The 25,094-nt window shown below is 38.2% G+C and overlaps 1 protein-coding gene across 7 annotated transcripts in view; it reads left to right on the top strand.

Moving 5' to 3' along the window:
* LOC133070273 (cytochrome P450 2C18-like) overlaps positions 1 to 25,094 on the top strand; it is a 94,896-nt gene that overhangs the window by 1,964 nt on the left and 67,838 nt on the right. For all 7 annotated transcript variants that reach the window (XR_009696118.1, XR_009696116.1, XR_009696117.1 and 4 more), the window contains exons 3-6: positions 134 to 283; positions 6,182 to 6,342; positions 7,497 to 7,673; positions 17,775 to 17,916. Coding sequence is in view for 4 of the 7 variants with exons in the window: in XM_061162232.1 (XP_061018215.1) it covers positions 134 to 283; positions 6,182 to 6,342; positions 7,497 to 7,673; positions 17,775 to 17,916 (630 nt within the window). In the remaining 3 variants the exon portion in view is untranslated. The remainder of the gene's footprint in view (positions 1 to 133; positions 284 to 6,181; positions 6,343 to 7,496; positions 7,674 to 17,774; positions 17,917 to 25,094) is intronic.

The raw sequence follows: 25,094 nt of genomic DNA on the forward strand, positions 1-25,094 counted from the left end.
TGAGGAGGATGAAAAAGAGGGATTTGAAGAACCCTCCAGCAGAGCTGGATCCACCAGAAGGGCTGCCAACTGTAAGCTCACTCCTCCTTGCCTCGGGCCTCCCTCCTGTTAATAGTTTCTGTTCTCCTGGTAGGAATCCTTTTCAGCAATGGCAAGAGATGGAAGGAGACCCGGCGCTTCTCCCTCATGACCCTGCGGAATTTGGGGATGGGGAAGAGGACCATTGAGGACCGAGTTCAAGAGGAAGCGCGTTGCCTTGTGGAGGAGTTGAGAAAAACCAATGGTGGGTGAGTCTATTATCTATAACTCTGACTTTAACGGACTGCTGTCTTCTCTAATGACGCCCTTGGAAACATTTCCGGAGTGGCCACATTGTTCCTATGGACCATGATTGCCAGCCCTTCCTTCGAAGTGGGAGGCTGTGAAGAAGAGGGAGCCGAGGGAGCTTTTGCGTAGCCATGCTGATCGTTTAGTGTACACCCATGGTTGTGCACACAGTGTGGATTTAAAGATCACTTATCATACTTTCTCTGAACCTTGTTTTCACATCAGAAATACCAACAAATATTTCTGAATCATTTCCTGAAAAAGTGAGAAAACAATATTTTTCTCATGGCGTAAATATGGATGGTCTATTTCAGAGCATTTCAGCAGGGAATAGTTGTTAACTGGACAGGGTGGGAATGACCTCCTCATACCCTTATGGAGCGTGAAACTAGTATCATGTACATCCACTTAATTAAACTATACTTATGTGTTCATTCTCACAGATTTGTCTGAGAGTACTTCCAGGGGCAAAACCTACAATTCTGGCCAATAGTAATGCCATATGATTTTAATCGTTTAGGGATATCTTATTGCAGTTCTCATCAGTTATGATTTTTCTAAAAATCAACACGATTTTAAAATAGCAGCACTAATTATTTTCTGTTGCATAATACTCACTGTATTGATTTATATATTTTGAATAAATATTTGCTATGTCATAAGTTACAAAATGTTTTATTTAACTAGATTTCAACATTTCAACACCTGCTTACCCTGTCTTCTCTAAGCCAAATTTGGCTCTCTTTTCAATTTTCAAACTTTGCCGCACTGTTATTGGACTTTGTAACAAATGTATGGTAATTATTTACCTTGCAGTACCAGGTGTAATCACCTATAAAGTGTTTGTTGCAATGACTCTAATTTTCAGCTTATATTACAAATTCCACTATTTATTTTTTTGATATTTATTTATTTATTTGGCTGCACTGGGTCTTAGATACGGTATTTGGGATCTAGTTCCCTGACCAAGAATTGAACCCAGGCCCCCTGCATTGGGAACATGGAGTCTTAGCCACTGGACCAACTTGGAAGTCCCAAATTCTGCTATTTTAAATATTTTGGGATTATACTCCATAGTGTAGACACAAACTGAATATAGTAGCCCGCTTTATATTACTTTATGTCTTATGAACATCTGTTTATTACTTTTAGTCATAATTCAGAATATTTAATGACTGTATAATAAATATTTTCCTGCATGGTTTTGCTTTTTTTTTTTTTCATGAATAATCCACCACTGTTGATCATTCAGGTTGTTTCCAAGTTATTATTCCTATGCTCAAAGGATCAAACATATATTATCTTTTTGTACTTGTCAAAGTATGTCCATTTAATAAATTTCTAGAAGTAAATTTGGTGAGTCGAAATTGATGTGCACTTAATCTGCCTGTGGTGCAGGAGACCTGGGTTCAGTCCCTGGACTGGGAAGATCTCTTGGAGAAGGGTAAGGATACCCAGTCCAGTATTCTGGCCTAAAGAATTCCATGGGCTGTATAGCCCATGGGGTCACAAAGAGTTGGACATGGCTGAGTGACTTTCACTTCACTATAATTTAAGGTCCTTTACCAAATTGCCCATCAGAAATATACTTATCTCTGTCCAGTGTTTGGAGCTTCCTTCTCAATAGGCCTTTCAATCATTCTCAATTTGACTAGCTGTTTAAAATTGCAGTTCTTGGATTACTGAGGAAAAGTATGTATTCACTTGTCAAATGAATTTTCAATCTTCGTTATGGTGACTTTTGCTGTGTAATAACTTCTATTATTATGTTTTATGTAAACAAATATATCTGTTCTTTCCCTTATGATGTTTGTTCAAAGCTTTTTTCTTAATGTAGACCCTCCCTACACCAAGATGATGAAAATAGTCTCTTAAATGTTTCTTAAATTTTTATGGTTCTATACTTTAAATTTACACCTTTAGTTAAACTAGAGCATGTGAGTGTGTGTTTGTAATATGGAGGGAGGGTATAACTTGTTTGAATAGCTTTTTACTAGTTTTCAATTAGAATTTTATCATTTATGAAGTTATTGCTAGATTTCTTTTATGTTTGTTCATGTATGTGTTTATTCTTGTTCCTTCCTACAATAAACAGAGCTTATTTGTTCTTTTTTTTTTCCTAACTGATGGGAAGATCCACTGAACTATAGTTGTAAAGTTGTCCTATTTTCTTGTTTTTAAATAAATTAATTGAGTTACACCCTTACAGTGGAATCATGATTGCAGATAATTATAATAATTAATCTGGAAGAAAACTTACATCTTTACTGATTGAGTTTCTCTATCTAGGAGCAACCCACACGTAATCGCTCATGTGTTCTTTTCTTTTGTGATTGAACTTTTCTTTCTTTTGGTTCTTTATACCTAGTTTTTTAGTTCTTTGGTTGACAGCAATAAAACTACTCTAATAAACCAAAAAATAAAAATAAAATAAAATTCTTTATCCTGTATTAAGTGAAACAAAAGTCAGCAAATCAGATTTAACCTGTGACTCACATATAGACAAAGAAATACCCACCCCCAAATTACCTGTTTTCCAAATTACCTCTGCAAGTCTAGCTAAAGTAAATTTTTTTTTTTTTAGACTTAGGACCCTGGAACCTGGCACAGAAGCCCAAGATACATGTTTCTTTTATCTATGTCCTACCAATTCTTCCAAAATCTTTCAAAAATTTATAGTAAAAAAACAAAAAAAAAAACCCACCTAACATGAAATCTTACCATCTTAGCAAATTGTTCAGTGAATACTTGCTTACAGCACTGAGTTTGTTAACTAAAATCATACTGTCATACAGCAGGTCTCTAGAACTTTTCATCTCACATGCCTGATACTCTGTACTCTTTGAACTATGACTCTCTGTTACCATACCAGAAGGAGTTCACTTCTCAGTGAGTGTTTAATCAGAGACAACTCCAAGAGTAATTGCCATCTCACATGCCTGATACTCTGTACTCTTTGAACTATGACTCTCTGTTACCATATCAAAAGGAGTTCACTTCTCAGTGAGTGTTTAATCAGAGACAACTCCAAGAGTAATTGCCATACAAATTGAAGTGTTTATTTGCATCTAGTAAAGGGAATCATTTTTCTGGCTTCCTGAACAAGGAAAGCTTTGTCTTTTTATCAGGGCAGGGGATGAATATTAGCAGGAAAGTTTTGTCATTACATATAAAGGTGGTCATAATTTCATAGACGCCCAGTGTGGAAACATGCTTCTTCATACATCTTGTGTTATGTTAATGGGCCTTAATCTCTGACTGCAGAGGAGATGTTCACATTCACATGAAGCAAAGGTAGCTTTTGGACAGTTTTTGGTTTGTGTGCTCAGTCTCCAGTCTTGTGGTTGGGCCCAACCTGGTTTGAACTGGCTTTTGAGAAAAATCTCTTCCTGGAACCTTCTGTACCTTAAAAAAACAACACAACACCAACAAAGAAACCAACATTTGTTGATACTCTTACGTGAGCTCCCTAGGGACACAATGAGGTTTCTAGATCTCATTCTTTGCATGAGTTACTCAAGGGTAGAGGCCTACTAGAGTCATCTTCATTTCCTCTTCCCCCAGACTCTGGCAACTAGCATTCTGTTTTCTGTTTCTATGAGTTTGACTACTATATATATATATATATACACACACACACACATGTATACATATATACATACATATATAAATGGAATCATGCAACATTTGTTCTTCTGTAATCAGTTATTTTCACTTAGTACAGTGTGTTCACTTTTCATTCATGTTGTAGCATATGATGCAATCTTTCATTTTTATGGCTGAATAAAATTCCAGTGTATCTATTTATCATATTGTCTCCCTTTTAAATAGCTTTATCTTGAAGTTCTAAGCAACATTGTACATTATCTAGTACAGATTTTCCATGATTTGAAAAAATTCAGAAAAATTCTTTATATGAATATAATTCATTCATATAACTGATACCCTGAGATTGCAGCTGATTGTTCTCTGGCTTTCTCCTCTTTTTTCTTTATATTTATTTAGTTTTGGCTGCACTGAATTTTAGTTGTGGCATCCTGGATCTTGATTGCAGTATGTGGGTTTCTCTCTAGTTGTGGCCTGCGGACTCTGTAGTTTGCAGCACGTGGGCTCCCTGGTTGAGATTCACAGGCTTAGTTGCCTTGTGGTATGTGGAATCTTAGTTCTCTAATAGATCCCACATCCCCTGCATTGGAAGGTAAATTCTTAACCACCGGACCACCACTGGAAAGTCCCCAGTGTTTAATTTTCTACAGAATTTTCAGATGGATGATAATCAGCATTGACAATGTGAGTAATTAAATTATATGAAAATTCCATCATTTAAAATTTTTTAAATTATTTTTTAATCAATTTCCTTCATTGAAGTGTAGTTGATTTACAATGTTGTGTTAATTTCTGCTGTAAAGCAAAGTGGTTTAGTTTGCTTTTATATATATACACATTCTGTTTAAAATATTTTTTCCATTATGGTTTACCATAGGATAACAAATATAGTTCTCCATGCTGTACAGTAGGACCTTGTTGTTTACCCACTTTATACATAACTCTTAAAATCTTCTAACCCCAACTTTTCACTCCACTCCACCCCTCCATCAAACCCCTCCCCACTGGCAACCACCAGTTTGTTTTCTATGTCTGTGATTCTAATTTTGTACCCACGATTTTTAAATTGCATTTTCATTTTGCTTCATGGCTTTGCTCTTAAATTCTAATTTAAAGGCAAAGAATGATAGGATTAGAAAGCAGTGGGAGCATTGCATGGCCCAGTGAACTTGAACTCCAAAAACCCAGGTTTGAGTCCCAGTGTTGCCCCTATCTTACCATGTGACTCTGGCTGAATCTCTCCTGCTTCCAGGACCTTGTCCTCTTATTCTTTAAAATGGGCATAGTAATACCTAACAACAATAGTGTGAAATATATTCAGTGAGTTTAACTGAAGGGGCTTTGAAAATGCTGAGGTACCACACAAATACTACAAAATATAATTACTCAAGAAGTACAACCACTTCTTACAACTAATTGAAAGTTGCCCTTTTCCTTTTTTTTTTTTTTTTTCATTTATTTTTATTAGTTGGAGGCTAATTACTTCACAACATTGCAGTGGTACATATACACCATGGAATATTACTCAGCTGTTAAAAAGAATTCATTTGAATCAGTTCTAATGAGATGGATGAAACTGGAGCCCATTATACAGAGTGAAGTAAGCCAGAAAGATAAAGAACATTACAGCATACTAACACATATATATGGAATTTAGAAAGATGGTAATGATAACCCTATATGCAAAACAGAAAAAGAGACACAGATGTACAGAACAGACTTTTGAACTCTGTGGAAGAAGGCGAGGGTGGGATGTTTCGAGAGAGCAGCCCTTTTCCTTTTTTGAGCTTCCATAATCCTTTTCCCAACAATTGCTTGTATTCAGATTTAGTGTTTGTATTGCATGGTGTGCCCCCTGCTGTTCTCTGCCAGTTCTGCATCTTGCCAGTCCAGGGGGATTGTAAACCACCCAAGGGATGCACTTATAGTCTCTCCTATTTCTCTTGAAAATAGTAGTTTTAAATATTTTCTTCTTTATCCCTTGGACAAAGGAACACTGGGTGAAGAGAGCACAAGTATTGTCAGTGGATATGATTTTAATATTTTTTAAAAAACGTTATTTAACTAGCTATTCAGATCAAGATGAAAGTGATGTGTTAATTTTATGCATGTTGAATATTGTGCTGTTAAGGGAATTTGTAGCAGAAATACTGACAAACTTTCTAACATAACCTTTACCTGTTGCCTCAAAGGCAAAATGTTTTTCACATGTATGCTTTAATGATGTGTTTAAATTGTTATTCTTTAGGGTTGCCCTGTGATCCCACTTTCATCCTGGGCTGTGCTCCCTGCAATGTGATCTGCTCCATTATTTTCCAGAACCGTTTTGAGTATAAAGATCAGTTTTTTCTAGATATGATGAAAATGTTTAATGAAAACGCCAGAATTCTAAGCTCTCCATGGCTGCAGGTGAGGCTAAGTTCCTTTCTTCTCGAGGAATCATTTCTGCCCTCTTCTGTGTGAGGTCCAGATCTCTCTTTGCACAAAGCTGTGAGGTGAATGTATGAAGAGCACAGTCCTGCCCAGAGCTTAGCATCGTGGAGTGCTCATCTGGGGTAGATGGCTGAGCCATTTAAGAGCAGACAGGAAAGTACATGCCCAGAATAATACAGAACTGCAATTCAGTCCTGTTGACTCCTTTCAGGGGTTTTTCCATAAACTACTTCGGTGACTTCTCCAAAGCATGCCCACAGCATAGATGGACTTCCAGACCCTTCTGGAAAGGATTCCATTGCCCACAAGGCTAGTCATTCAGTCTCCACTTAGTTACTACTTCAGTGTATTAATTGGCAGAAATATCTGCTTTGGGGAAGGAAGAGAAGATCTCCTTTAAGGTGGAGAGTGCTGCCAGTGGACGTTGACTAGGATAGGAGAGTTTGATACTTCAGTTGGCATCCTGACTGACAAAATAATTGCTTTGGGGATGACAAAATGATTGTTTCCTTGGTGTAGGAACCATAAACAAACCTCACAGGTGTACCCTGTGCTAAACTGACATGTTCTGCCCTCTGCCTAAAAGAAAATGATGTGACCTCATAAAGGTCACTTAACTGCTCTGGTTCCCAGTTACTTTATCCATAAAATGTTGAGTTGTGTTTCATGGTGTCTTGTGAACCTTCTAGGTTCTAAAATACTGATTTTATGTTTGAGGCTACTAAACAGAAATAGAAACACCAGGAATCAGCTCTGTGTATATCAAGTTATCCAAATTATCTTAACCTCTATTGTCATCTATAAAATGTAAATCCATCCCTTATTTCATGATTGTAGGGAAAACTTGTTGTAAAAAAATAATAAGATAATTGATATAAGGATAATTTTATACTATAAACATGATGTGTGAATATAGGAAATGATTATCATCTGTCATCCCTGGGTTGAATTTTCTTCCTCAAATACATCTATCAACATAGATACTGTGTATTGTGAAATAAATATTTCCTTCAATACAGAGACCATGTTATATTACTATTTTAACATGGCTGCTCACCAAGGATGGGCATATAGTATATAAATTTTCATAAAGTGTTCTCCATTTAGTAAACTATTGTTTTCTTTTGTAGGTCTGCAATACTTTCCCTGTTCTCATTGATTATCTCCCAGGGAGCCATAACAAATTCCTTAAAAACTGTGCTAATTTAAAGAGTTATATTTTTGAGAAAACAAGAGAACACCAAACATCCCTGGACATTAACAATCCTCGGGATTTTATTGATTGTTTCCTAATCAAGATGGAGCAGGTAAAATGTTAATGACAACTCAATAACTTGATTGCTTATGCAGTTTGGGGGTTCATTGAATTTATTGGAGATAGTTCAGTGGTTTGACATTCTATGCTGACAAGTATTTGAATTGTGCATAAATCTATAGTAAGAATCTATTGTGGAAGATATAACATTTAACTGTTTAATCAGTTGAATATATTGATTCTACTCTTCACATACTAATAATATACCTATGGAAAGACAGAATGACACACAGGTGAAATGGAAACATTTAGAAACAAGTTAGAAAATACAAATATCATGGTATGATATGATGATGGACATGATCGTTGCACACACTGTATGAGGAAATGGAAAAGAATGGCTTAATCTAGCTGAACTTTTTGCATGTCAGGTGGTTGGAAATAAATCTGAATATATTAGCACTGAAGGGCAAGGTAGGGAATTTCAGATGGGTGAATGCTGTATATATAATGCCGTATATATTGGCCCGTGATGGGAAAGAGTAGGTGGGTGGAAGAGAAGCCTTAATTTTGTGTGAAGTAAAATGAATTGGCAGAGATATGGAGTTGGAGTTACATGTCTTTGTGAGCATGAATTGTGCATCATTTGTTGAAGACTATTTTCCCCACATGAATCATCTCAGCATCTTTGTCAAAAATCAACTGACCCAAAATATGAGGGTTTATTTGTGTAATTTGACATCTTTTCCAATAATCTGAATATCAGCCCTTACACTTTCATCTGGTCATTTTAATTACTGGTTGTTTTCTTTATTTTTTCTTTTTTAAATCAGAGACATCTCTTTGCCAGCATAGGTCCATATAGTTAAAGCTATGGTTTTTCCAGTAGTCATGTATGGATATGAGAGTTGGACCATAAAAAAGGCTGAGTGCCAAAGAATTGATGCTTTCAAATTGTGGTGCTCGAGAACTTGAGTCCCTTAGATTGTAAGGATAGCAAATCAGTCAATCCTAAAGAAAATCAACCCTGAATAATCATTGGAAGGACTGATGCTGAGGCTAAAGCTCCAATATTTTGGCCACCTAATATGAAGAACTGACTCATTGGAAAAGACCCTGGTGCTGGGAAGGATTGAAGGCAAAAGGAGAAGGGGATGGCACAAGATGAGATGGGTAGATAGCATCACTGACTTAATGGACATTAATTTGAGGAAACTTTAGGAGGTAGTGGAGGACAGAGGAGCCTTGCCTGCTACAGTCCATGGGGTCGCAAAGAGTTGGACACAAGTTAGCAACTGAAAAACAATAGTTAGTTTCGAAGTTGAGAAGTGTGAGTCCTTTAATTTTTTCATTTTTAAGATTGCTTTGGCTTTTGTGTGTCTCTTGAATTTCCAGATGCATTTTGGGATAAACTTACCAATTTATGCAAAGAAATCAGTGGTGATTTTGATATGGATTGCAGGAAATATGTAGATCAACTTTTGAAGTAATGCCATTTTTAAATTGAGGTGAAATTTGCATCCATATAATTAACCATTTTAATTTTTTTTCAAGGTACTAAACAAGAACTTTATTTTGTTTTAAAGATGATACATATTTATCATACAAATTGTGTAGAAAATATAAAAGTGAAGTGAAGTCGCTCAGTCGTGTCCAACTCTTTGCGACCCCATGGACTGTAGCATACCAGGCTCCTCTGTCCATGGGATTTTCCAGGCAAGGGTACTGGAGTGGGCTTAATTAACCATTTTAAATTGTACACTTTATTGATACTTAGTGCATTCACATTATTGTGTTACAATTAACTCGTTCATTAAAATATTTTTTCATCACTTTACAGAAGCATATCATATCCATTAAATCATCACTGTCCATTCCCTCCACCCCATCATATGTCAACCTGTAGTCTATGTTTTGAGTCTATGAATTTTCTTGTTATGGATATAGTGTATAACAGAACTCACAGTGTTGCCACTTTTGTCTCTAACTTCTTTCACCTAGTATGTTTTGGAGGTTTATCTAGCTTATAGTATGTATCAGTACTTTGTTTTTCTCTTTTATGGCTGCATAATTTTTTATTTTATGTACATATGATAATTTTTATTCTTTCATGTATTGTTGTTTCTTCATGGAGCGGAAGTGATGAGATGTGGTAATTTTATGTCTAATATTTTGAGGAACAGCCAAACTTTTTCACAGTGACTGCAGTATTTATATTCCCACTGGCAATTAAAGGTCTCTGTTTTCTGACATAATTGCCAGTACTTAATTTACAATTTCTTGTCATTATTAAAACTTGCCTAGTTAATATGAAGAGGTTTCTCATTGTAGCTTTAATTTACATTTCCCTAATGAATGATGAGGTCCCATCACCTCAAGGGAAATAGATTGGGAGACAGTGGAAACAGTGTCAGACTTTATTTCTTGGGGCTCCAAAATCACTGCAGATGGTGACTGCAGCCATGAAATTAAAAAACGCTTACTCTTTGGAAGGAAAGTTATGACCAACCTAGATAGCATATTAAAAAGCAGAGCCATTACTCTGCCAACAAAGGTCCATCTGGTCAAGGCTATGGTTTTTCCAAGGGTCATGTATGTATATGAGAGTTGGACTGTGAAGAAAGCTGAGCGCTGAAAAATTGATGCTTTTGAACTATGGTGTTGGAGAAGACTCTTGAGAGTCCCTTGGACTGCAAGGAGATCCAACCAGTCCATCCTAAAGGAGATCAGTCCTGGGTGTTCATTGGAACGACTGATGCTGAAGCTGAAACTCCAATACTTTGGCCACCTCATTCGAGGAGTTGACTCATTGGAAAAGACCTTGATGCTGGGAGGGATAGGGGGCAGGAGGAGAAGGGGATGGCAGAGGATGAGATGGCTGGATGGCATCACCGACTCGATGGGCATGGGTTTGGGTAGACTCCAGGAGTTGGTGATGGACAGGGAGGCCTGGCGTGCTGCGATTCATGGGGTCGCAAAGAGTCAGACATGACTGAGCGACTGAACTGAACTGAACTGAATGAATGATAATGTTGAACGTATTTTTGTAGGATGTTTATGGGTTGTTATCTAGATCATGAAGATCTTTTTTGTTTAGTTCTTCTATGTATTCTTGCTACCTCTTCTTAATATCTTCTGCTTCTGTTAGGTCCCTACCATTTCTGTCCTTTTTTGAGCCCATCTTTGCATGAAATGTTCCCTTGGTATCTCTCATTTTCTTGATGAGAACACTAGCTTTTCCCATTCTATTGTTTTCCTCTATTTCTTTGCATTGATCGCTGAGGAAGGCTTTCTTATATCTCCATGCTATTCTTTGGAATTCTGCATTCAAATGGGTATTTCTTTCTTTTTCTCCTTTGCTTTTCACTTCTCTTCCTTTCACCTCTATTTGTAAGGCCTCCTCAGACAGCCATTTGCTTTTTTGCATTTCTTTTTCTTGGGGATGGTCTTGATCCCTGTCTCCTATACAATGTCACGAATCTCCATCCATAGTTCATCAGGCACTCTATCAGATCTAGTCCCTTAAATCTATTTCTCACTTCCACGGTATAATCATAAGGGATTTTATTTAGGTCATACCTCAATAGTCAAGTGGTTTTCCCCACTTTCTTCAATTTAAGTCTGAATTTGGCAATAAGGAGTTCATGATCTGAGTCTTATTTTTGGAATTCCAAAACTAGCCACTGGTGATGGAATTCCAGTTGAGCTATTTCATATCCTAAAAAATGATGCTGTGAAAGTGCTGCACTCAATATGTTAGCAAATTTGAAAACTCAGCAATGACCACCGGACTGGAAAAGGTCAGTTTTCACTCCAATCCCAAGGAAAGGCAATGCCAAAGAATGTTAAACTACCACACAATTGAACTCATCTCATACTCTAGTAATGCTCAAAACTCTCCAAGCCAGGCATCAGCAATACGTGAACCGTGAACTTCCAGCTGTCCAAGTTGGAACTAGAAAAGGCAGAGGAACCTGAGATCAAATTGCCAACATTCGCTGGATAATCAAAAAAAAGCAAGAGAGTTCCAGAAAAACTTCTGTTTCTGCTTTATTGACTATGCTAAAGCCTTTGACTGTGTGGATCACAATAAACTGTGGAAAATTCTGAAAGAAATGGAAATACCAGATCACCTGACCTGCCTCTTGAGAAATCTGTATGCAGGTCAGGAAGCAACAGTTAGAACTGGACATGGAACAACAGACTGGTTCCAAATCAGGAAGGGAGTATGTCAAGGCTGTATATTGTCACCCTGCTTATTTAACTTATATGCAGAGTACATCATGAGAAATGCTGGGCTAGAGGAATCACAAGCTGGAATCAAGATTGCTGGGAGAAATATCAATAACCTCAGATATGCAGATGACACCACCCTTATGGCAGAAAGTGAAGAAAACTAAAGAGCTTCCTGATGAAAGTGAAAGAGGAGAGTGAAAAAGTTGGCTTAAAGCTCAACATTCAGAAAACTAAGATCATGGCATCCGGTCCCATCACTTCATGGCAAATAGATGGGGAAACAGTGGCTGACTTTTATATTTTTGGTCTCCAAAATCACTGTAGATGGTGATTGCAGCAATGAAATTAAAAGACACTTACTCTTTGGAAGGAAAGTTATGACCAACCTAGACAGCATATTAAAAAGCATATTACTTTGTCCACAAAGGTCCATCTAGTCAATGCTATGGGTTTTCCAGTAGTCATGTATGGATATGAGAGTTGGACTATAAAGAAAGCTGAGTGCAGAAGAATTGATGCTTTTGAACTGTGGTGTTGGACAAGACTCTTGAGAGTCCCTTGGACTACAAGGAGATCCAACCAGTCCATCCTAATGGAGATCAATCTTGGGTGTTCATTGGAAGGACTGATGTTGAAGCTGAAACTCCAATACGTTGGCCACCTGATGCAAAGAGCTGACTCATTTGAAAAGGCCCTGATGTTGGGAAAGATTGACAGCAGGAGGAGAAGGGAATGACAGAGGATGAGAGGGTTAGATGGCATCACCGACTCAATGGACATGAGTTTGGATGAACTCCGGGAGTTGGTGATGGACAGGGAGGCCTGGCGTGCTGCGGCTCATGGGGTCGCAAAGACTCGGGCACAACTGAGCAACTGAACTGAACTGAACTGTGGGTTGTTACCCATTTTTATAGCTCCTTTGGAAAAATATCATTCAAGTTCTTTGCCATTTTAAAATTGTGTTGCTTGTCTTTATCTTTGAGCTGTAAAATTTGATATTTTGTGCATTATGCCCTTACATATATATAAAATGCCAGGTTTTTTTTTTCAGTTTTTTTTTCTCAATTTATAGTTGTCATTTCAGATCTTCGATTATGTCTTTTGATACACAAATATTTTTACTTTGATACACAACATTTTTTACTTGATGAAGTCCAGCATATGTATCAGACAAATACATATATAAGACAAATATATACACATATATTTGTAACTTTGGTGTCAGATGCCAAATTTGTGTCTGTGAAGATTTACCACTGTTTCTTCTAAGAGTATTATATATTTAGCTCTTACATTAAAGTTTTCATCTATTCTGAGTTACTTTTTGTGTATGAAGTGAGGCTGACTTAACTTCACTCCTTTCCTTGAGCTTACCTAGTTGTTTCAGCACCATTTCACAGGTAGTAACAAAATAATTTTGATTCTTCCCTTCCATTCCTTGTATCAGGCTATCATTCTTCCCACTTTTATATAAGCATATATATTTGTATGACATATTCATAAGCATTATCCAATTAAATTCATTGTTATTATTTTGAACAAACTTTTAGCTTTGAGATCAATTAAGAACAAAGAAAATACCTTTGTTTAACCTTCACTTATTCTTTGTAGCTCTTCATTTATATAGATATGTTTCTCACCTATGTGATTTTCCTTCTCTCTGAAAAATTCTTTTAACAGTTCTTGCAAGGTGGTTCTATTGGCAACAAATTCTCTCAATTTCTGATTTTCAGGCTTTTTTCCCCCCAAGAAAGTCTTCATTTCTCTTTCCCTAATGAAGTATCATTTTGCAGGGTTCACAGTCCTGGTTGGTGATTTCTTTCTCTTGATGCTTTAAATATTTCACTCCACTGTCCTTTTGCTTCTGAGGTATGTAAGGAGAAGTTGGAATGATTCTTCTTATTGTTATTTAATAAGTAAGATGCTCTTTTCCTCTATTTTTCAGAATTTTAAAATATTTATTTATTTAGGTAATATGAAAATATATGCCTAGGTGCAGGAGCTTTTGGATTATGTTTTGCTTTTTTGATATATATTTTGTTTATGTTCCTTAAATTTTCTTAATTGGTGGTTTAGTATGTGATATTAATTTGGGGGAAATTCTCAGTCATTATTGTTTCAAACATTTCTTCTGTTCCTTTTTCTCTTTTTTCTCCATCTCCAACCACGAATATGTTACACATTTTGAACTTGTCTCATAGTCCTTGGATATGCTTGTTTTCTCTTTTTTAAAAGTCTCTGGTCTATTTGCACTGGTGGTTTCTGTCGAGATTTCCTCAAGATAGAGATTCTTTCTTCAGCTGTGTCCCATGTACTGAGAAGCCCATCAAAGGCATTCTTTATTTCTGTTACAGTGTGTTGATCTCTAGCATTTCTTTTTGATTCTTTTTTAGGATTTCTATGTCTCTCCTTACATTTCCAATCTGATCTTGCATGGTTTCTACTTTATCTTTTAAATCCATGAGCAGAGGAATATAATTTTATGTCCTAGTCTGATAATTCCACATCCCTGTCATGTCTGGTTTTGATGCTTGCTCTGTCAAATTCTGGTTTTTGCCTTTTGGTATGCCTTGTAATTTCTTGTTGAATGGTGAACATGCTGTGCTTGGTGAAAGGAACTGTTACAAATAGTCATTTAGTAATGTGATGGTGACATGTGGGAGGAGGACATTCTATAGTCCTATGAATCGGTCTCATACATTAAACAAACCTTTGCTTCTGGACTGTAGCCTCACACGTGTTTTTCTCCTTCCTTAGGTGGGAAAGGATAGGTTTAGTAGACTAGAGTTGAATATTTTTCTTCCCTCACATGGAATGCTAGAGCTGACTGGATTATTTCCCTTTCCTTCAGTCAGTTAGGCTCTGATAATACCCCAGCAGGTGAGGCTAATGATTAGCTAGTTTCTGTTGAGGGCAAGGTTTCTTAAGAAGAATCGAGTGCTCTGATATATTTTAAAAACACTCCTTTTGCCCTTCCCCTGCTGGAAGCATAAAGGTATTTTTGTTTGTTTGTTTGTTTTTTCTCCAGCTGTACTTTGAGAATTTGCTAAAGCTCCTAGAGATAAATCTCAAAAAAAATTTGATAGCCCCTGGAAGATGGGGTCACCCTGTCTCTCAAAGTTGTTCATGCTAAACCTTGAGCGATTTCTTTATTACAATTCAGATTTTTCCTTCCCTGATACTTGTTCTAATGGTTCTTTTCACTCATTGAAGCTCCTTTTGGTAAGTCTGACTCCCTGTATTCCCCTGTCAACCTCTCCAGTCTAGGGAGCATTGGTGTTCCCTTTGTGCTCAACACTCTTAAGAATCTTTGAAAAGTTTACTTTTTGGTCTGCTCAGCTTTTGAATTGTTTTTAGGAATGGAGTTGAAGCTTCCAAGGTCTTTACATGTAGAACTATCAGATTTATTTTTCTACATTCATATATTTGTGAATTTTTAATTTTTCATTCTGCTATTGATATTTAGGGGATTCTCAGGTGGCTCAGACCATTAAGAGTCTGCCTGCAATGCAGGAGACCTGGGTTCGATCTCTGGGTCAGGAAGATTCCCCTGGAGAAAGAAATGCAACCCACTCCATTATTCTTGCCTGGAGAATCCCATGGGCAGAGGAATTTGGCGGGCCATGGGGTCACAAAGAGTCAGACACGATTTCACTTTCTTTCTTTCTTCTATTAATGTTTAGCCTCTTTTTACTGTGGTCAGAGAAGATAAGTTGTATCATTGAGTTGGTTGGGTCATGAAGATCTTTTTTGTATAGTCTGTGTGTTCTTGCCACCTCTTCTTAATATCTTCTGCTTCTGTTAGGTCCATACCATTTCTGTCCTTTATTGAGCCCATCTTTGCATGAAATGTCCCCTTGGTATCTCTAATTTTCTTGAAGAGATCTCTAGTCTTTCCCATCCTATTGCTTTTCTCTATTTCTTTGCACTGATCACTGAGGAAGGCCTTTTTATCTCTCCTTGCTATTCTTTGGAACTCTGTATTTAAATGGGAATATCTTTCCTTTTCTCCTTTGCTTTTCACTTCTCTTCTTTTCATAGCTATTTGTAAGGCCTCCTCAAACAGCCATTTTGCTTTTTTGCATTTCTTTTCTGTGGGGATGGTCTTGATCCCTGTCTCCTGTACAATCTCACGAACCTCCATCCATAGTTCATCAGGCACTCTATCATATCTAGTCCCTTAAATCTAGTTCTCACTTCCACTGTATAATCATATAAAAAAGCAGAAACATCTAGTCCATTCTAAAATCAATCAGTCTTGGGTGTTGATTGGAAGGACTGATGCTAAAGCTGAAACTCCAATACTTTGGCCACCACATGTGAAGAGTTCACTCATTGGAAAAGACCTTGATGCTGGGAGGGATTGGGGGCAGGAGGAGAAGGGGACGACAGAGGATGAGATGGCTGGATGGCATCACCGACTCGATGGACATGAGTTTGAGTAAACTCCGGGAGTTTGTGATGGACAGGGAGGCCTGGCATGCTGCGATTCATGGGGTCGCAAAGAGTCGGACACAACTGAGCAACTGAACTGAACTGTACAGAACTGTGATGCTGAAGAAGGCTCTTGAGAGTTCCTTGGATGGCAAGATCAAACCAGTCAATCTTAAAGGAAATCAACCCTGAATGTTGATTGGAAGGACTGATGCTGAACCTGAAATTCCAGTACTTTGGCCACCTGATGCACACAGCCGACTCATTGGAAAAGACCCCAATGCTGGGAAATACTGAGGGCAGAAGGAGAAAAGGATGACAGAGAATGAGATGATTGGAGGATGAATCATCTCAGATGATGAATGGTATCACCGATTCAGTGGACATGAACTTGTGCAAACTCCAGGAGATGGTGGCAGAGAGGGAAGCCTGGCATGCTGCAGTCCTTGGGGTCCCAAAGAGTTAGATGCGACTTGGTGACTGAGCAACAACAATAATAGTCGTTTTTGCTTTTCTATTTGCCTACATACTTATTTTTAACAAGGAACTTTATCAATCTGGCTTTGAATTATTGCCTCCTATCTTTGGTTTTGTTAACCATGAACTCCTTACCCTTTATTTTGGGGTGTCTTATAGCTCCTATTTTATGGAGGGATAGTTTTGCCACATACAAAAGTCTTGGTGGACATAATTACCATCAAGATTTTAAATATATCTTTCCACTGATTTTTTGGCCTCTACAGTTTTTGTGGAAAAATTGATATGTTATCATATGGATGATCCTTTGTATATGACAAGTTACTATTCTCTTGATGCCTTGAACATTCTCTCCTTTGCTTTGGCTTTTGACAGTTTTATTACAATATGCCTTACTGTGAGTCTGTTTGGTTTTATCCTTCTTGGAGTTTAACTTTTTGGATTTCTAGATTCAGGTACTTCGCAAAATTTTGGAAGTTTTCAGTCATTCTTATTTTAAATACTTATTCCTTCCTGATCTCTCTTCTGGGACTCTATAAAGTAGATGTTACTACAATTGACTGAGTTCCATGGGTCCGTTAAGATCTGTTTATTTTTCTTTATTCTTTTTTCTTTCTGATAATCACACTGCAAATTTTTATTCTTTCTTCAGGCTTGTTGTTTCTTTCTTGAGTTTCCTGTAGTCTATTATTCAAACTTTCTGGTAAAATTTTAAATCTTCAAGGATTGCATTTTTTTTAGCTCCAAGACTCTGTTTGGTTTGTTTTTATAGAAACTTTCTCATTATTCTGTACTTGTTCATATACTTTTCAGATTTTCTTTCATTCTTGATGATTTTCATCAGTTGTTGCATATTTAAGGCATTTATCTAAAAGTTTTTATTTAGTAAGCCCATGCCTGGACTTCCTCAGGAATGATTTGTGTCAACTTGGTTTTTTAGGTGCTAGTGTTTCATGCTTCTTCCTTTTTTGTATACTTTGTAACTTTTTAATTAAATTATTCCTAGGAAAAGGACAATCAAGAACTTGTGTATACGGCTGAAAACTTGGCAAACACTATATTGGATTTGTTTGCAGCTGGGACAGAAACAACAAGCACCACACTGAGATATGGGCTCCTCCTCCTGCTGAAACACCCTGAGGTCACAGGTATGATAACATGGTGGGCAGGGTGACTGCAGAAGAGATGAGAGAAAGATGCTTGAAAGTATTCCACCTTGTTTCTCTCAGAAAACTATTTAAGTCTCTGAGCAGCTTCATTTTTCTCAAATTTAATGAAGGGATAGCAATGTGACATCTTTACATAATATGAGATGACTAAGAGGAGTGAAGACTCTGTGAATGGTAAGAACATCAACACTGTAGCATCTGAATTTCATGGGAGGTCATGTGTAGCAGGCATGGCCAGCATGAATTGACCTAGAGCTGCATATTGGTTTTACCATGGAAATGTAACTGTGATGGCCCTTCATTCTGAAAATGAGGTGTTCCAAACAACAGTGTCTGAAGACTACTCGGTGGCCTAGTGTTTACAACTCCACCTCCAATTCACGAGGTATGGGTTCAATCCCAGTTTGGAGAGCTAAGGTCCCATGTGCTGTGGAGGGTGGCCAAAAATCAAAACAAAAGAAAAAAAAAAAAGCCAGTGTTGGGAAAATAGAAATGCTCCTTACTGAAGCATAATTGGAAATTATAGAAATTTAGTGAAGCTGCCTGATATAATTTCCACAGTCTAGGAAGTTCTCTAAAGAGTTAGATTGACAATAAATTGGCTTAAGATATTTATGTAAAGGAATTTTATTGGTCCATAAGTTTCTTTTCAGAAGAGTGGTTATTGCCAAAAAATGCATTTTGAGGGGTCAAGAATTTTATCTTTCACAACAACTTTTTGTTAGAAATTAATTTTTAAAGGATTATGGCTATGCGTCACTGTTTAGAAACATACATTACTTTGATTAGTGTCAGAATAGCCCTGAAATGATTATAACATATAAGAATTAGCCTTTTAAAGTTGGAGAAGAGGAGGTCAAGAAGCAGCCAACAAATATTCAACAGATTTCTGAAATACAGAGAGCATATTGAGGGGTGATAATGAAGTCAGTAGAGAGGATGAAGTTGTTGTTCAGTCACTGAGTTGTGTCCAGCTCTTTGCAACCCCATAGACTGCAGCATGTCAGGCTACCCCATCCTTTAGTATCTCCCAGAGTTTGCTCAAATTCATGTCCATTGAGTCGGTGATGCTATCTACCTATCTCATCTTCTGCTGCTCCTTTCTCCTTTTACCCTCAATCTTTCCCAGCATCAGGGTGTTTTCCAAAGAGTTGTCTCTTTGTATCAGGTAGCTAGAGTATTGAAGCTTCAGCTTCAGCATCAGTCCTTCCTTTGAATATTCAGGGTTGATTTCCTTTAAGATTAACTTGTTTGATCTCCTTGTAGTCCAAAGGACTCTCAAGAGTCTTCTCCAGCACCACAATTCAAAACCATCAATTCTTCAGTGTTCAGCCTTCTTTATGATCCAACTCTCACATCCATACATGACTACTGGAAAGGCCTTACCTTTGACTATATAGAATTTTGTCAGCAACATGACGTCTCTGCTTCCTACTACTCTGGCCTGGTTTGTCATAGTTTTCCTTCCAAGGAGCAAGCGTCTTTTAATTTCGTGGCTGCAGTCACCATCTGCAGTGATTTCGGAGCCTAAGAAAATAAAATCTGTCACTATTTTCATTTTTCCCTCTTTTATTTGCCTTGAAGTGATGGGACTGGATTCCATGATCTTAGTTTTTTTGAATGTTGAGTTCTAAGCCGACTTTATCACTTTCCTCTTTCACCCTCATCAAGAGGTTCTTCAGCTCCTCTTCACTTTCAACCTTGAGAGTGGTATCATCAAATGAGGAGAAGTCATTTATGTTCTTACAGTCTTAAAGGTTCTGAATTGGGAAGTACCTAGTTTCAAAAAGGATAGAGGAGACAAAGGCTGATAAAAGTAGCTCTCCCACCCAGGAGTCTTTGATAACGCCTTTTATCAGGTAACTTTCATTCTCCAATAAGATGAGAGAGGTTTACTGTCTAGAGAAATGGAATCTAAGAGGTCCTACACTCAGGATGCTTGGCAGAGACAGGGGAAAAGAGTGAGGCCCCAACATAAAGGAAAGATTAGGGAAGAATCCACTTCTTGAATTCAGAGATTCTTGGTTCCTTTCTCCATCCTGCTTCCTGAAATTCAACTGCCAGAGAAAAACTCCAGAGTGAGCACTCTGGAGAAAAGACTTCCAAGTTTTGACATCTAGACAGAAAATTATCTTAACATGTCTCACAGAGTGAATGAAATAAAAACATCCTTCCCAAGACACAAGGTCACAAAATTTCAGAACACCAGGATGAAAGAGAAAATCACAAAACCTTTCAGAGAGATGTAGCAGATCATAGATAAAAGATTAGAGTTCACAACAGCATCAGAATTCAAGAGTAAATATCAAACTGGGTATTAATTTTTAAAGGGTGCTTTCAGTCTTGTATGTTTGTCACAGTTTTTATTCACAGTTTCCCCTTTCTCACCCAGATGCCTGAGGTCATGTCAAGGAAGTCATGGGCTCTGGGGATTTGAAAAGCTCATAAAGGAGAGTAAAAGTGTCAGGGCTATTGCTAGATAGCAAGCCTGGAAAATATCCACATCTAAATGGATTAGGTGGGTAAAGCAGGTGTGAGGAGAGACACCAAGAACAAAAGAGAGGTGATGGAATATCTGTAACTTCTGAATAATAAGTAAATTATTATTAGGAGTTTGACGCATCTGCTTCAGTGTTAGGAAATAATCCTAAATCAAATATGAGTCTCAATCCTAAGTCAAGATACAGAGTTGTTTGAATTGAACTAAAATAATATGGTTAGGTCCAAGAAAGTACCAAAAAGGAACATAATCATAATTTTCTTACCAGGAAGCAATGTTTATTTAGTCAGAATGATGTTAGAGTGAATATTCTAACAACCAAAAATTGTGGTGTAAACATATTGGGGAAATGGACGAAGGGGATTTTTGTATGTGTTTGTGTGTGTGTGTGTGTGTGTGATTTTGTATAAGTGGTGGATGGAGATGTAAATTCTCAACTCCCATGCCAGGACATCAGATAATTGTTTTAAAATTTGCAAGTTAAAAATAGAAAAAAAGAGGAGCCAAGATGGCGGAGGAGTAGGACAGGGAGACCACTTTCTCTCCTACAAATTCATCAAAAGAATAACTGAATGCAGAGCAAACTTCACAAAACAACTTCTGATCGCTAGCTGAGGTCATCAGGCGCCCAGAAAAGCAGCCCATTGTCTTCGAAAGGAGGTAGGACAAAATATAAAAGATAAAAAGTGAGACAAAAGAGCTTAAGGACGGAGATCTGTCCCGGGAAGGGAGTCTTAGGCGGCATTGCTTGGGGTAGGGTCCGGGCCTGAGTGCCCTGAGGACAATCGGAGGGGGCTTCTGTGAGTTGCCAACTTGAACTGTGGGAGAGCAAAAGAGAGAGAGAAAATTAACTGGCCGGAACACACTGCCGGCTGTTCGCAGAACAAAGGGACCGAGATAGTCCAGAGACGAGCTCGCAGGCTGCGGACCGGCCCAGCCCCGCCGGAGGCAGGAGGCAGAGGGGAGGGGAAGGTCGCGGCGAGACACAGGGCGCAGGCACCGAACCAGCGCGGGCGGGGACTGGGGCTGGGGACGCGGAGGGCAGAAGGCGCACGGACCCGACTGGCGCCAGCAGAAACTGAAACTGGGTCCGTGGAAGGGAGTGGGAGCGCCACACCTGGGGAGAGTGCGGCCACCAAGCCCCTGGCTGCCTGGACCGCTCTGACGGGGAGGGCACAGAGAGCAGGCGCAGCTTTTCGTTCCGCGCTTTTGTGGAACACCAGAGGGCTAGAACCTCGCGCAGTGTGGGGCGCGCTCCATATAGAACAGCCGAGAGCTGAGCAGCGCAGACGGAGAAAGCAACGTCAGCCCCTCCCGGCAGCAACAGCCCCTCCCCGCAGTGCCAGCCCCTCCCTGAAGCGCCAGCCCCTCCCCACAGAGTGACGGAACTAGCTACCTGAATAAGAGTCCACCTCCGCCCGCCTGTGTCAGGGCGGAAATGAGGCTCTGAAGAGACCAGCAAACAGAAGCCAAATAAACAAAGGGAACCGCTTCAGAAGGGACTGGTGCAACAGATTAAAATCCCTGTAGAAAACACCAACTACACTGGAAGTGCCCTGTATAATATCGAGAAGTGTAAGCTGGAAAGAGGAGCTATCTGAAACTGAGCCGAACCCACACTGACCACAACAGCTCCAGAGAAATTCCTAGATATATTTTTACTTTTTTTTTTTAAGTAAGGAAAAAAAAATTTTTTTTTCTTTATTTTTTCTTTTTTAGTTTTTCTCTTTTCTTTTCCTTTAAAATTCGCTATTACTCCCCCATTGCTCCTTCACTTTCATTTTCATAGATTTTTATGATTTTTTTAATTAGGGGGAAAAAATTTTTTTTTTCTTTCTTTCTTTTTTTTCTTTTTCTTTTTTCTTTTTTTTCTTTCCTTTTTCTCTTCTATTTTCTATTTTTCTTTTTCTCTTATTTCCTTTAAAGTCCTCTAGTACTCCTCTACTACTCCTTAATTTTCGTTTTCAATACACTATAACCTTACAAAAAAAAAAAAAAAGAAGAAGAGAAGCCCTATTTTTAAACTGAAGATTATTCTCTCCCAATCTTGACTCTCTGTTTTCTACCTCAGAACACCTCTATTTCCTCCTTTCCCCTTCTCTTCCCAATCCAATTCTGTGAATCTTTGTAGGTGTCTGGGATACGGAGAACACTCTGGGAACAGACAGCTGCGTAGATCTGTCTCTCTCCTCTTGAGTCCCCCTTTTTCTCCTCCTGCTCATCTCTATCTCCCTCCTCCCTCTCCTCTTCTTCATGTAACTCTGTGAACCTCTCTGGGTGTCCCTAACGGGGGAGAATCTTTTCGCCATTAACCTAGAAGTTTTATTATCAGTGCTGTATAGTTGGAGAAATCCTGAGACTACAGGAAGAATAAAACTGAAATCCAGAGGCAGGAAACTTAAGCCCAAAACCTGAGAACACCAGAAAACTCCTGACTACATGGAACTTTAAGTAAGACGTGACCGTCCAAAAGCCTCCATACATACACTGAAACCAACCACCACCCAAGAGCCAATAAGTTTTAGAGCAAGACATACCATGCAAATTCTCCAGCAATGCAGGAACATAGCCCTGAACGTCAACATACAGGCTGCCCAAGGTCACACCTAACACATAGACCCATCTCAAAACTCATTACTGGACACTCCATTGCTCTCCAAAGAGAAGAAATCAAGTTCCACATGCCAGAACACTGACGCAAGCTTCCCGAACCAGGAAACCTTGACAAGCCAATCATCTAACCCCACCCACTGGGTAAATCCTCCACAACAAAAAGGAACCACAGACCTCCAGAATACAGAAAGCCCACTCCAGACACAGCAATCTAAACAAGATGAAAAGGCAAAGAAATACCCAACAGGTAAAGGAACATGAAAAATGCCCACCAAGTCAAACAAAAGAGGAGGAGATAGGGAATCTACCTGAAAAAGAATTTAGAATAATGATAATAAAAATGATCCAAAATCTTGAAAACAAAATGGAGTTACAGATAAATAGCCTGGAGACAAAGATTGAAAAGATGCAAGAAATGTTTAATAAAGACCTAGAAGAAATAAAAAAGACTCAATTAAAAATGAATAATGCAATGAATGAGATCAAAAACACTCTGGAGGGAACCAAGAGTAGAATAACGGAGGCAGAAGATAGGATAAGTGAGGTAGAAGATAAAATGGTGGAAATAAATGAAGCAGAGAGGAAAAAAGAAAAAAGGATCAAAAGAAATGAGGACAACCTCAGGGACCTCTGGGACAATGTGAAATGCCCCAACATTCGAATCATAGGAGTTCCAGAAGAAGAAGACAAAAAGAAAGGCCATGAGAAAATACTCGAGGAAATAATAGCTGAAAACTTCCCTAAAATGGGGAAGGAAATAGCCACCCAAGTCCAAGAAACCCAGAGAGTCCCAAACAGGATAAACCCAATGTGAAACACCCCAAGACACATATTAATCAAATTAACAAAGATCAAACACAAAGAACAAATATTAAAAGCAGCAAGGGAGAAACAACAAATAACACACAAAGGGATTCCCATAAGGATAACAGCTGATCTATCAATAGAAACCCTCCAGGCCAGAAGGGAATGGCAGGACGTACTGAAAGTAATGAAAGAGAATAACCTACAACCTAGATTACTGTATCCAGCAAGGATCTCATTCAGATATGAAGGAGAATTCAAAAGCTTTACAGATAAGCAAAAGCTGAGAGAATTCAGCACCACCAAACCAGCTCTTCAACAAATGCTAAAGGATCTTCTCTAGACAGGAAATGCAGAAAGGTTGTATAAACATGAACCCAAAACAACAAAGTAAATGGCCACGGGACCATACCTATCAATAATTACCTTAAATGTAAATGGGTTGAATGCCCCAACCAAAAGACAAAGATTGGCTGAATGGATACAAAAACAAGACCCCTATATACGCTGTCTACAAGAGACCCACCTCAAAACAAGAGACACATACAGACTAAAGGTGAAGGGCTGGAAAAAAATATTTCATGCAAATGGAGACCAAAAGAAAGCAGGAGTCGCAATACTCATATCAAATAAAATAGACTTTCAAATAAAGGCTGTGAAAAGAGACAAAGAAGGACACTAAATAATGATCAAAGGATCAATCCAAGAAGATATAACAATTATAAATATATATGCACCCAACATAGGAGCACCACAATATGTATGGCAAATGCTAACGAGTATGAAAGAGGAAATTAATAGTAACACAATAATAGTGGGAGACTTTAATGCCCCACTCACAACTATGGATAGATCAACTAAACAGAAAATTAGCAAGGAAACACAAACCTTAAATGACACAATGGACCAGCTAGACCTAATTGATATCTATAGGACATTTCACCCAAAAACAATCAACTTCACCTTTTTCTCAAGTGCACACGGAACCTTCTCCAGAATAGATCACATCCTGGGCCATAAATCTGGTCTTGGAAAATTCAAAAAAATTGAAATCATTCCAGTCATCTTTTCTGACCACAGTGCAGTAAGATTAGATCTTAATTACAGGAAAAAAAAATTGTTAAAAATTCAAACATATGGAGGCTAAATAACACGCTTCTGAATAACCAACAAATCATAGAAGAAATCAAAAAAGAAATCAAAATATGTATAGAAATGAATGAAAATGAAAACACAACAA

Source organism: Dama dama, chromosome 15 (genome assembly GCF_033118175.1).
Source record: "Dama dama isolate Ldn47 chromosome 15, ASM3311817v1, whole genome shotgun sequence".
Lineage (NCBI taxonomy): Eukaryota > Metazoa > Chordata > Mammalia > Artiodactyla > Cervidae > Dama > Dama dama.